At 37.9% G+C, this 14181-nt stretch overlaps 1 protein-coding gene across 1 annotated transcript in view; it reads right to left on the reverse strand.

Moving 5' to 3' along the window:
- Window positions 1-310: 310 nt before the first annotated feature.
- Window positions 311-14181, reverse strand: part of LOC128698594 (serine-rich adhesin for platelets-like) — a 41094-nt gene continuing 27223 nt past the window's right edge. Inside the window, exons 13-17 of the mRNA XM_070103849.1 lie at window positions 13025-13343; window positions 10099-10225; window positions 8731-8869; window positions 1340-1460; window positions 311-531 (exon numbers count right to left, since the gene is read on the reverse strand). Of these exons, the coding sequence (XP_069959950.1) occupies window positions 443-531; window positions 1340-1460; window positions 8731-8869; window positions 10099-10225; window positions 13025-13343 (795 nt within the window). The 3' untranslated portion in view covers window positions 311-442. The remainder of the gene's footprint in view (window positions 532-1339; window positions 1461-8730; window positions 8870-10098; window positions 10226-13024; window positions 13344-14181) is intronic.

The raw sequence follows: 14181 nt of genomic DNA on the forward strand, positions 1-14181 counted from the left end.
AACTACCTAAGTGTGATGCAGTAGTTCCAAATATATATTTATGGTAAAAAATGTGGGTATTAGGCAAAAGGAAACCTCAAGAAAGATTTCCAGAGTCAAGATTTCAGAGTTTCTCACCGTTTTACTCAATTTTAAAACAGCTGAAGTCACTCTTCATTAACAAGCCTCATCCAGGTATGCAATGCAAGTATAATTTACAATTTGGATACTCATCGTTCATGTACAGTACTGACGTTCATGGATAAAGAAACAATGAAGACATATCTCATTGTATTTGGTACTGTGTTGTACTCTATATTAAAAACTGTTAACACTCATTTTCTTAATCAAAAGAAAATTAATGAATGAAGTAGTATTATACAAAAATGTCAACTAGCTTAACACATTTATAATTTGTGTTATCAAAATATCTCACTTTTTGTTACTAAGGTAATAAAAATGTCTATTTCAATCCTTTCAAATCTTCTTTGATTCTCCACTGCATTAGTTGCATGCAAGTGAGAGCATCTTCTGCACTGTCATGACCTGAAACTGTAGGATGAAATTAATTATTAAATGTAACCATAGGCATTCAATAAAGGTGCAGGAAGACCCCGCTGGTACGTCTCTAAGGGTCACGATCTTATGTGATAAGCAAAAATCACTAATGGGTTGGAAAAGAGCATTTTTCTTAATTATTGAGTGTGTCTAAAATGCTTGATAATGTGTTTATGCTATCATACATTAAGTGCTCAATACAGCTTGGCATGAAAAACATAAAGAGGTAAAATAAATATACAGTATGCACAATACTTAAGTACCTTCAAATATGGTGCCGGCTGTCCTTCCCTTATGCAACCATTGTGCAAAAATGATGGAAAAATGGTAAAAGCACTGAACATAATGAACAATGGCTCAATTGAAAGCCAACCAAAATATGGAGCACTGAAAGTGCTGTATATGCGGGGCCCTCCTGTACAGTTCATTTGGGCAGCTCGTCAAAGCAAACAGCATAATTAATCTTATTGATCCCTATCTCAAGTGCACAGCTACATACTCGATTGTATACACACACAAACGCAATTTACAAAGATACTAGCGATAAGAAGTGTGCAAGATTTACTTGCCATCTTGCATGCTCATGAGACAGAAAAAGACAGCAATCCTTCCAGTGCACAAAATATTAGCTGATTTTCCTTTCACATGCATGGCAGGACAGTTACTGTCTAGTAGTATGCAACCTGCTATGCATGATGTGAACTTGGTCATAATTTCCTTACAATCATGTGTGATTATTATTTACCAATATTTTGATTTACAGTACTGCTCAGTGCACAATAACAAATAAAAAATTCCTTACCATCATTTTGGATAATTGTTTTGAGATATTCCGAGGCTAGGTTGCGAAGGGCACGTTTATAAGGGGGACCCATCTTGTGTGGAAACACCACACTTGTATCCACAACAGTGTCATGGATCAGCTGAAGAGAAAAATTACAAGTTGAAAAAAAGATATTTTCATGATTCATTAGTTAAAATGTGAGAACTCTCCCTTAAAAATGTTCTTTTCAATTTTAAATCACCTTTCACTGTTTCTTCTCTTGTTTGGCTCTTTCTCAAATTAATCACAATGATCAGCCACTTTCTCTCAAAATAACCACAGAACATAAATGTCTCTGACACATATATACATGCCTCTGGCATGTATATATATAACAGTTCAGATGTCCCTCCAAACAGCAAATATCCCCACCTCTCCTTTAGACTGCAGGCACTGTACTTCCCACCAAGGTAGGTGTGAGGTATTACTATCATTATTATTATCTGTTTTTTTTTTTTCAAGTCGGCCGTCTCCCACCGAGGCAGGGTGACCCAAAAAGAAAGAAAATCCCCAAAAAGAAAATACTTTCATCATCATTCAACACTTTCACCACACTCACACATTATCACTGTTTTTGCAGAGGTGCTCAGAACACAACAGTTTAGAAGCATATACGTATAAAGATACACAACATATCCCTCCAAACTGCCAATATCCCAAACCCCTCCTTTAAAGTGCAGGCATTGTACTTCCCATTTCCAGGACTCAAGTCCGACTATATAAAAATAACCGGTTTCCCTGAATCCCTTCACTAAATATTACCCTGCTCACACTCCAACAGATCGTCAGGTCCCAAGTACCATTCGTCTCCATTCACTCCTATCTAACACGCTCATGCACGCTTGCTGGAAGTCCAAGCCCCTCGCCCACAAAACCTCCTTTACCCCCTCTTCCAACCCTTTCGATGACGACCCCTACCCCTCCTTCCTTCCCCTATAGATTTATATGCTTTCCATGTCATTCTACTTTGATCCATTCTCTCTAAATGACCAAACCACCTCAACAACCCCTCTTCTGCCCTCTGACTAATACTTTTATTAACTCCACACCTTTTCCTAATTTCCACACTCCGAATTTTCTGCATAATATTTACACCACACATTGCCCTTAGACAGGACATCTCCACTGCCTCCAACCGTCTCCTCGCTGCTGCATTTACCACCCAAGCTTCACACCCATATAAGAGTGTTGGTACTACTATACTTTCATACATTCCCTTCTTTGCCTCCATAGATAATGTTTTTTGACTCCACATATACCTCAACGCACCACTCACCTTTTTTCCCTCATCAATTCTATGATTAACCTCATCCTCATAAATCCATCCGCCGACACGTCAACTCCCAAGTATCTGAAAACATTCACTTCTTCCATACTCCTCCTCCCCAATTTGATATCCAATTTTTCTTTATCTAAATCATTTGATACCCTCATCACCTTACTCTTTTCTATGTTCACTTTCAACTTTCTACCTTTACACACATTCCCAAACTCATCCACTAACCTTTGCAATTTTTCTTTAGAATCTCCCATAAGCACAGTATCATCAGCAAAAAGTAACTGTGTTAATTCCCATTTTGAATTTGATTCCCCATAATTTAATCCCACCCCTCTCCCGAACACCCTAGCATTTACTTCTTTTACAACCCCATCTATAAATATATTAAACAACCATGGTGACATTACACATCCCTGTCTAAGACCTACTTTTACCGGGAAGTAGTCTCCCTCTCTTCTACACACCCTAACCTGAGCCTCACTATCCTCATAAAAACTCTTTACAGCATTTAGTAACTTACCACCTATTCCATATACTTGCAACATCTGCCACATTGCTCCTCTATCCACTCTATCATATGCCTTTTCTAAATCCATAAATGCAATAAAAACTTCCCTACCTTTATCTAAATACTGTTCACATATATGCTTCAATGTAAACACTTGATCTACACATCCCAAAAAGATGATAAATACACTCCACAATAGAATAAATAAACATAAATATAAGATGTTGGAGCCACATAACTTGTACAAGTGATGCCAAGAATAACATTTTCTCTAATCTAACATAAGAGAAAATGTGTTACTGGGGGTAACTGTAGAAAATTATTCCTTTCGTATGTATGTAAGTAAGTTTATTCAGGTATACACAAATACAGTTACATAGATTATCATACATAACAACATACGTGTAGAGAACCTAGGATAACCCAAAAAAGTCAGTGTGACTTATTTCCATTGCCTTCACTCAGAGCTTCATTTCTTCTCAAAATGATGTTACATGAGAATGGGAGTGTTCTTCTTTATTAATTCTACCGTATCAATGTAGAGACAACCTGTACACAATGTAACTTGTACACAAACCAGACGTGTACACTTCGTTTGTTTACAAAACTTACCTTCGCCTGGTTTGTTTACATAACTCTGCGCCTGTCCCCTCTCATGTACTCATTCTTTTATACTCAGTAAACTTATTCCTCTATAATTTTTACAATCTCTTTTGTCCCCTTTCCCTTTATATAAAGGGACTATACATGCTCTCTGCCAATCCCTAGGTACCTTCCCCTCTTTCATACATTTATTAAACAAAAGTACCAACCACTCCAACACTATATCCCCCCCTGCTTTTAACATTTCTGTCATGATCCCATCAGTTCCAGCTGCTTTACCCCCTTTCATTCTACGTAATGCCTCACGTACCTCCCCCACACTTACATTCTGCTCTTCTTCACTCCTAAAAGATGGTATACCTCCCTGGCCAGTGCATGAAATTACCGCCTCCCTTTCTTCCTCAACATTTAAAAGTTCCTCAAAATATTCTCGCCATCTACCCAATACCTCCCTCTCCCCATCTACTAACTCCCCTACTCTGTTTTTAACTGACAAATCCATACTTTCCCTAGGCTTTCTTAACTTGTTTAACTCACTCCAAAATTTTTTCTTATTTTCATTAAAATTTCTTGACAGTGCCTCTCCCACTCTATCATCTGCTCTCCTTTTGCACTCTCTCACCACTCTCTTCACCTTTCTTTTACTCTCCATATACTCTGCTCTTCTTATAACACTTCTGCTTTGTAAAAACCTCTCATAAGCTACCTTTTTCTCTTTTATCACACCCTTTACTTCATCATTCCACCAATCACTCCTCTTTCCTCCTGCACCCACCCTCCTATAACCACAAACTTCTGCCCCACATTCTAATACTGCATTTTTAAAACTATTCCAACCCTCTTCACTCCTCCTCCCCCCCCCACTACTCATACTTTGCACTAGCCCACCTTTCTGCCAATAGTTGCTTATATCTCACCCGAACTTCCTCCTCCCTTAGTTTATACACTTTCACCTCTCTCTTACTTGTTGTTGCCACCTTCCTCTTTTCCCATCTACCTTTACTCTAACTGTAGCTACAACTAAATAATGATCTGATATATCAGTTGCCCCTCTATAAACATGTTTTTTTTTTTTTTTTTTTCAACAAGTCGGCCGTCTCCCACCGAGGCAGGGTGACCCAAAAAAGAAAGAAAATCCCCAAAAAGAAAATACTTTCATCATCATTCAACACTTTCACCACACTCGCACATTATCACTGTTTTTGCAGAGGTGCTCAGAATACAACAGTCTAGAAGCATACACATATAAAGATACACAACATATCCCTCCAAACTGCCAATATCCCAAACCCCTCCTTTAAAGTGCAGGCATTGTACTTCCCATTTCCAGGACTCAAGTCCGACTATATGAAAATAACCGGTTTCCCTGAATCCCTTCACTAAATATTACCCTGCTCACACTCCAACAGATCGTCAGGTCCCAAGTACCATTCGTCTCCATTCACTCCTATCTAACACGCTCACGCACGCTTGCTGGAAGTCCAAGCCCCTTGCCCACAAAACCTCCTTTACCCCCTCTCTCCAACCCTTTCGAGGACGACCCCTACCCCGCCTTCCTTCCCCTATAGATTTATATGCTTTCCATGTCATTCTACTTTGATCCATTCTCTCTAAATGACCAAACCACCTCAACAACCCCTCTTCTGCCCTCTGACTAATACTTTTATTAACTCCACACCTTCTCCTAATTTCCACACTCCGAATTTTCTGCATAATATTTACACCACACATTGCCCTTAAACAGGACATCTCCACTGCCTCCAACCGTCTCCTCGCTGCTGCATTTACCACCCAAGCTTCACACCCATATAAGAGTGTTGGTACTACTATACTTTCATACATTCCCTTCTTTGCCTCCATAGATAACGTTTTTTGACTCCACATATACCTCAACGCACCACTCACCTTTTTTCCCTCATCAATTCTATGATTAACCTCATCCTTCATAAATCCATCCGCCGACACGTCAACTCCCAAGTATCTGAAAACATTCACTTCTTCCATACTCCTCCTCCCCAATTTGATATCCAATTTTTCTTTATCTAAATCATTTGACACCCTCATCACCTTACTCTTTTCTATGTTCACTTTCAACTTTCTACCTTTACACACATTCCCAAACTCATCCACTAACCTTTGCAATTTTTCTTTAGAATCTCCCATAAGCACAGTATCATCAGCAAAAAGTAACTGTGTCAATTCCCATTTTGAATTTGATTCCCCATAATTTAATCCCACCCCTCTCCCAAACACCCTAGCATTTACTTCCTTTACAACCCCATCTATAAATATATTAAACAACCATGGTGACATTACACATCCCTGTCTAAGACCTACTTTTACCGGGAAGTAGTCTCCCTCTCTTCTACACACCCTAACCTGAGCCTCACTATCCTCATAAAAACTCTTTACAGCATTTAATAACTTACCACCTATTCCATATACTTGCAACATCTGCCACATTGCTCCTCTATCCACTCTATCATATGCCTTTTCTAAATCCATAAATGCAATAAAAACTTCCCTATCTTTATCTAAATACTGTTCACATATATGCTTCAATGTAAACACCTGATCTACACATCCCCTACCCACTCTGAAACCTCCTTGCTCATCCGCAATCCTACATTCTGTCTTACCTCTAATTCTTTCAATTATAACCCTACCGTACACTTTTCCTGGTATACTCAGTAAGCTTATTCCTCTATAATTTTTACAGTCTCTTTTGTCCCCTTTCCCTTTATATAAAGGGACTATACATGCTCTCTGCCAATCCCTAGGTACCTTCCCCTCTTTCATACATTTATTAAACAAAAGTACCAACCACTCCAACACTATATCCCCCCCTGCTTTTAACATTTCTGTCATGATCCCATCAGTTCCAGCTGCTTTACCCCCTTTCATTTTACGTAATGCCTCACGTACCTCCCCCACACTTACATTCTGCTCTTCTTCACTCCTAAAAGATGGTATACCTCCCTGACCAGTGCATGAAATTACTGCCTCTGTTTCTTCCTTAACATTTAAAAGTTCCTCAAAATATTCTCGCCATCTACCCAATACCTCCATCTCCCCATCTACTAACTCCCCTACTCTGTTTTTAACTGACAAATCCATATTTTCCCTAGGCTTTCTTAACTTGTTTAACTCACTCCAAAATTTTTTCTTATTTTCATTAAAATTTCTTGACAGTGCCTCTCCCACTCTATCATCTGCTCTCCTTTTGCACTCTCTCACCACTCTCTTTACCTTTCTTTTACTCTCCATATACTCTGCTCTTCTTATAACACTTCTGCTTTGTAAAAACCTCTCATAAGCTACCTTTTTCTCTTTTATCACACCCTTTACTTCATCATTCCACCAATCACTCCTCTTTCCTCCTGCCCCCACCCTCCTATAACCACAAACTTCTGCCCCACATTCTAATACTGCATTTTTAAAACTATTCCAACCCTCTTCAACCCCCCCACTACTCATCTTTGCACTAGCCCACCTTTCTGCCAATAGTCGCTTATATCTCACCCGAACTTCCTCCTCCCTTAGTTTATACACTTTCACCTCCCTCTTACTTGTTGTTGCCACCTTCCTCTTTTCCCATCTACCTCTTACTCTAACTGTAGCTACAACTAAATAATGATCCGATATATCAGTTGCCCCTCTATAAACATGTACATCCTGGAGCCTACCCATCAACCTTTTATCCACCAATACATAATCTAATAAACTACTTTCATTACGTGCTACATCATACCTTGTATATTTATTTATCCTCTTTTTCATAAAATATGTATTACTTATTACCAAATTTCTTTCTACACATAGCTCAATTAAAGGCTCCCCATTTACATTTACCCCTGGCACCCCAAATTTACCTACTACTCCCTCCATAACATTTTTACCCACTTTAGCATTGAAATCCCCAACCACCATTACTCTCACACTTGATTCAAAACTCCCCACGCATTCACTCAACATTTCCCAAAATCTCTCTCTCTCCTCTACACTTCTCTCTTCTCCAGGTGCATACACGCTTATTATAACCCACTTTTCACATCCAATCTTTATTTTACTCCACATAATCCTTGAATTAATACATTTATAGTCCCTCTTTTCCTGCCATAGCTTATCCTTCAACATTATTGCTACTCCTTCTTTAGCTCTAACTCTATTTGAAACCCCTGACCTAATCCCATTTATTCCTCTCCACTGAAACTCTCCCACCCCCTTCAGCTTTGTTTCACTTAAAGCCAGGACATCCAGCTTCTTCTCATTCATAACATCCACAATCATCTCTTTCTTATCATCTGCACAACATCCACGCACATTCAGACTTCCCACTTTGACAATTTTCTTCTTCTTATTCTTTTTAGTAATCTTTACAGGAAAAGGGGTTACTAGCCCATTGTTCCCGGCATTTTAGTTGACTTTTACAACACGCATGGCTTACGGAGGAAAGATTCTTATTCCACTTCCCCATGGATATAAAAGGAAAATTAATAAGACCAAGAACTATTAAGATAAAATCAAAGAAAACTCAGATGAGTGTGTATAAATAAATGTGTACATGTATGTGTAGTGTGACCTAAGTGTAAGTAGAAGTAGCAAGACATGCCTGTAATCTTGCATATTTATGAGACAGACAAAAGACATCAGCAATCCTACCATCATGTAAAACAATCACAGGCTTTCGTTTTACACTCACTTGTATGCTTCTAAACTGTTGTGTCCTGAGCACCTCTGCAAAAACAGTGATTATGTGTGAGTGAGGTGAAAGTGTTAAATGATGATGAAAGCATTTTCTTTTTGGGGATTTTCTTTCTTTTTGGGTCACCCTACCTTGGTGGGAGATGGCCGACTTGTTAAAAAAAAAAAAAAAAAAAAAAAGACATTATACACAATAATGATAAAATAATGACATTATGCACAATACAGAAGATTCTCAATGTGTTTGTAAGTTGAGGACTTTTAATATCCTCTTACCTTGAGTGCATGAAAATCAGATTCAAGACTGTGACCAACAAGGATAGTCTTATCTGAGAATAGGGTTAACAAGGCTGCCTGAACATCTAATATTGTTGTTTTCACATCGACCATGTCACCTTCCGTTATCCCTGAAAACCTGGTAAAGGGAGGCACAGTAATCAGATTTAATGCAAGGAAAGGGAAGGGTAGTAAATTGTAAAACTCCAAACTGGCGCATTAGCCACTAGGACAGCTGGCTACAATAATGCACTGGTCTGGAGTTTTATGACTCACTAGCCACAAATTCAATCCCCACCCACACCGTGGTTTGTTTGCAATCGTGTCATTACGATTTCATGAGTCAATCAGATATGTAATTCTGATTTTAATTATTTTAAGAAAGAAGAAAGACAAAAAGGAGAAAGACACTACAGCAGGCCAACAGGCCTGCTGCAGTGTTCCTCCTTTCTTATGTTCTTATGTATTCAAACAAGAAATGACAAACGAGCATAATTCAAATTATGAAGAAAAAATTTCCCTTCACAAGATATTCCAGTTGCAAAAATCTTCAAATTTCATTCAAAAAATAACACGAAGCCAAATATAACTACAGAAGAGTGAGAAAGAGTGTAAAGAGTGAATAAAGTAATGAAAGATTTTCATTCATAAAGAGCAATAAAACTGAATATAATTCAATATATTTTATAGAAGATTTTACTATTTTCTCTACTTGATTTTAAATATAATATCTGTAATAAACAACATTAGCCACATAGCATAAGATTTATTTTTTCTTTAAAATGAACTTTAGAGAGCAAATTTGATTTTAAATTATAATTTGTTTCTACCCAATACAGTAGGACCCCCGTATCCACAGGGAATACGTTCCGAGGACCTGCCGCAGGTACTGAAACTGTGGATAGTAGCAAACCCTATGTATAAGTCCTATACATACCTATTATAGAGATTAATTGATAAATTATGCACATTAAGTGGAGACATCACTTTTCTCTGATGGAAAGCACTTTATGGCTTCTATTAGGCTTTGAAGAACTGCCAGCTTCTCTACTTTTGTGCTTTGGGGCCATTATTATGCAAAATTAAAAAGTATTTCTGGGTCACAGTAAACCATGGATAACTGAAGATGTTGATACCGAATCAGTGGATACGGGGGTTCTACTGTATAACATCAATTATATGTATTCATATTGTTGCCAAATTTTCAATTACATCAGAAAATGCCTCAAAATGCTCTGAAATATCAATATTATACATTTTGTCTTGAATGCAAAATTAAAAAATTTATAAGCAAGCCCCATCATAAATATATATTCTAGGTGCCAGTTGCTAACTGTGAAAGCCACTAAGGTAAATAAAGTTTTTTACCTGGTATTGTAATCAATAATTGGGTTCTCTGGTTTTACTAAATGTTCATAGACGGTATTTCCTTCTACATTAATGACAGTCACTCGAGTGAGTTCGTTTCCTCCAGTAGTATAACACATCTCACAATCTGTAAAGCCACAATGAATGAGGTCAAATAGATGGAATAATACATGATATAAGCTTTGTGTGCAAGGGGCTTGGACATATAGCAGGCATGTGTGAGTGTGTTAGATGGGCATGAATGGAGACAAATGGTTTTTAGGATCCAATGAACTGTTGGAGTGCGAGCAGGGTAATGTTTTGTGGAGGGATTGAGGAAAACCGGTTAGTGGGAAGTATAATGGCTGCACTTCAAAAGAGGGGTTTAGGATATTGGCTGCTTGGTGCAGCATCTGTACTGTCATATCTGGGCGCCTCTGAAAAGACAGTGATTATGTATGAATGATGGTGAAAGTGTTGAATGATGGTGAAAGTGTTGAATGATGGCGAAAATGTTTCTACTTTGGGCGATCCTGCCTCAGTAGGAGATGGCCGACGTGTTGAAAAAAAAAAAGGGCAAAGTGCAATTTGTTTTTTCAACACACTGGCCGTCTCTCACCGAGGTAGGGTGGCCCAATAAAAAAAAACACTTTCACCACTATTCACACATAATCACTGTCTTTGTAGAGGTACGCAGATACGACAGTTCAGATGTCACTCCAAACAGCAAATATCCTAAACCCCTCCTTTAAAATGCAGGCACTGTACTTCCTATCTCCAGGACTCAAGTCCAGCTAACAGGTTTCATTGAATCCCTTCACAAAATATTACAATGTTCACACTCCAACAATTCGTAAGGTGCCCAAAAACCATTCGTCTCCATTCACTCTTAACACGTCCACACAAAGTGCAAATAAAAACATACAAACCTTAGAGAATACAGAGGCATAATACTGTAACTGGAACAATACACAAATAACCTATACATAGGAGAATGAAACTTATGACGTTTTGGTCCAACTTGGAATATTAACCCTTTGGGGGTTTCGGCCGTACTAGCACGGCTTACGACCCAGGGTTTTTGACGTACTAGTATGCCTAAATTTAGCGCCCTCAAATCTAGTGAGAGAAAGCTGGTAGGCCTACATATGAAAGAATGGGTCTATGTGGTCAGTGTGCACAGTATAAAAAAAATCCTGCAGCACACAGTGCGTAATGAGAAAAAAAAACTTTGACCATATTTTTGGAATAAAACAGAGACTTTGCACTGTATTTTTGTATGGTATTTATTGTTGTATTCTAGTTTTCTTGGTCTCATTTTATAGAATGGAAGACATATTACAGAAATTGAGATGATTTTGACTGGTTTTACAATGAAAAGTACCTTGAAATTGAGCGCAAAGTAGCAGAAATGCTCGATTTTTACCAAAGTTCAAAAGTAAACAAATCATGCCAAGCGTCCAATACACGTCAACTGGTGAGTCTAATATTCTTTCACAAGTGCGCTGATATTATTTATACCATTTCTACACTAATGCAGTAGTCTGCGTAACAGTAAATCTTTTATTTTTTGTAAGAATAAAAATTCAAAGTGGAAAGCCAAAGAAATGTAAGAGGGGCCTGGGGATGTGACTAATGAACAGAGAACTTGTTATTTTACTGCCAGGAATGTCTTTCTTGTTTATTCTGGACACTATTCGGAAATTGGCATCTTTTGAAATTTGTGTGAAATTGGCAAAATTGCTAAATTCTGACCATTGTATTGGATAGTTGAAATCAGTAAATGGGTGGTTTCTTGTACTCATTCGATAGAAAAAATTGAGTTCTAGCAAAATAGTTATGATTTTTGTCGACTAGTACATTGGAATTGGCCGAAAATAGGGCTCAAAGTGGGCAAAATTGCCAATGCATAAACATCGTCAAGACCGCTAACTTTGTGAGAGTATAATTCCCTAAGTTTTCCATCAAATTTCATACTTTTGGTGTCATTATGATCGGGAAAAGATCCTCTATCTTTCATAAGAAAAAATAATTTTTTTTTTTTTTGAAATTTGGCCGACCCCCTGAGAACAAGTCTCGGAGAGGGCCTGTCAACCCCCAAAGGGTTAAGGGCAACGTAAGTTTCCCTGTCTCCTAATATGTTCATTTTTTCCCTGTGATCTACCTTGTCCATAATTACTACCATATTTACTTTGTCTGCTTTCCTGAGGTGAAGTCCAGGATCTTTCCTTAATTCATGGTACAACTTAACAAATCTTTGAGGACAACTACGTTGTAGAAGTCTGAGCTTTGCTAAGATATACCATGAATTAAGGAAAGATCCTAGACTTTACCTTAGGAAAGCAGACAAAGTAAATACGATAGTAATTATGGACAAGGTAGATTATAGGGGAAAATGAACATATTAGGAGACAAGGAAACTAATGGGTCCCATAAGTAATCACGCAGAAAAACACTTTTTGCAACTAGTTAATGGTGTAAGTGGACTTAAGCATCATCATAAGCTCCATTCTCCTATGTGCAAGTTATTTGCATACTGTAAGCCTTAGATAACAAGTAATAATTAAAAGGAATCTCAATGGAGAAGTGAAACAGAATTCTTCCTCCGTAAGCTGTGTGCTGTAAGAAATGACTAACATGCCGGGAGCAAGGGGCTAATAACCCCCTTCAGAATATATTACAAAATTTAGAGAGACAAACTTTTGTTTTTCTTTTTAGGTCACCCTGTCTTGGTGGGATATGGCCAGTTCATTGAAAAAAGAAATTAAAAGGAATATTTTTAGTAAAATGATTATAAAAATAATACAGCTACAAGGAAAAAACTAAACTCTATAAACTAAAATGACTTACGCAATAAATTTCACCTTTTCATGAACTGTAAAACAGATTAAAACATCTATTTAGTAAAACTGTTCTAATTTGAAAAAAGTATGCATGTATTAATTACCCAGGGCATAAACTCCTGGGTCGTTTCCTTTGATCTCTTTGGGAAGTGTTCGGACGTAGCCGTGAAGCTCGTTAGGATTGTAGTTCTCGGAGACGTGAGTGGTGGCCTGGCAACAACCTTCAGACTCCAGATCTCCACCACAGCAGGAATAACGAGCTTCAAAACCACTGTAAGTTCTGCGTTTGTAGGCACGACCCCAGTGGTGAACGCAGGGGCCCACAGACGTGGGAAATCCCCACTTGTCGATCATATATAGTGCACTGCAACGGGCACAATAACGTTCAACGGAGCTTGGACTTATTTTCTTGCGAGTGTCAACCTGCATTGCGAAACCTGTATTTAATGATCCATTCCTTTATGGCCAAAACTTTCATAAAATTTTAAAAATAAACCAGTGAATTATTATATTTATGGGGAAGTGCTAAAACCCCTAAGGACCATACAACACTTAGGAAAAAGGAGAAGTAAGAGCAATCCAAGTGTAGGTAACTTTATCTCTGTGGATTAAGAGCCCTTTATCAGCATCAAGGCACCATCCTTAAAGGGATAAAATATTGAAAATGCACAAGTGTGTGCATGTGTGTGTGTGTGTGCATGTGTATGTGTGTGTGTGTGTGTGTGTGTGTGTGTGTGTGTGTGTGTGTGTGTGTGTGTGTGTGTGTGTATGAGTGGGGGGGAAAGGGAGAGAGAAGAGTTTATCTAAAGTTATTATAAGTATGCAGACTGTAGCAAGAAAAAACACATATATGAAATTATGAGAATGCCAAATGCAACACTGACACACATCAAAACAATCTTTAAACATATGAAGAAATGCTTAAAAAATAAAAGGTTCACAACATACATTAGGTCAGAATAGAAATATGCAGTGGTAGTAGTGTGGTGTTTGCACCAAACATGTGGAGATGAAAAAAATCAATCATGAGCCATTCTACTATATTTTACAATATGACTCCCAAAGACAAAAATAAAACTTACTAAAACTGAAAAATGCTAAAGAATCAGCTATTGGCTACAAGCAGAAAATGAGACATGATAAACAGGATATGAGGAAAGAAATAGAGATGACTTCTTGACCCCATCAATAGTTAGAACAAGAGACCACAATTTACCAACTGAAAATATGGAGCCAAAAGTTTTTCTTGACAAGTAGTGAC

This window comes from Cherax quadricarinatus, chromosome 88, assembly GCF_038502225.1.
Source record: "Cherax quadricarinatus isolate ZL_2023a chromosome 88, ASM3850222v1, whole genome shotgun sequence".
In the NCBI taxonomy this organism is placed as follows: Eukaryota; Metazoa; Arthropoda; class Malacostraca; order Decapoda; family Parastacidae; genus Cherax; species Cherax quadricarinatus.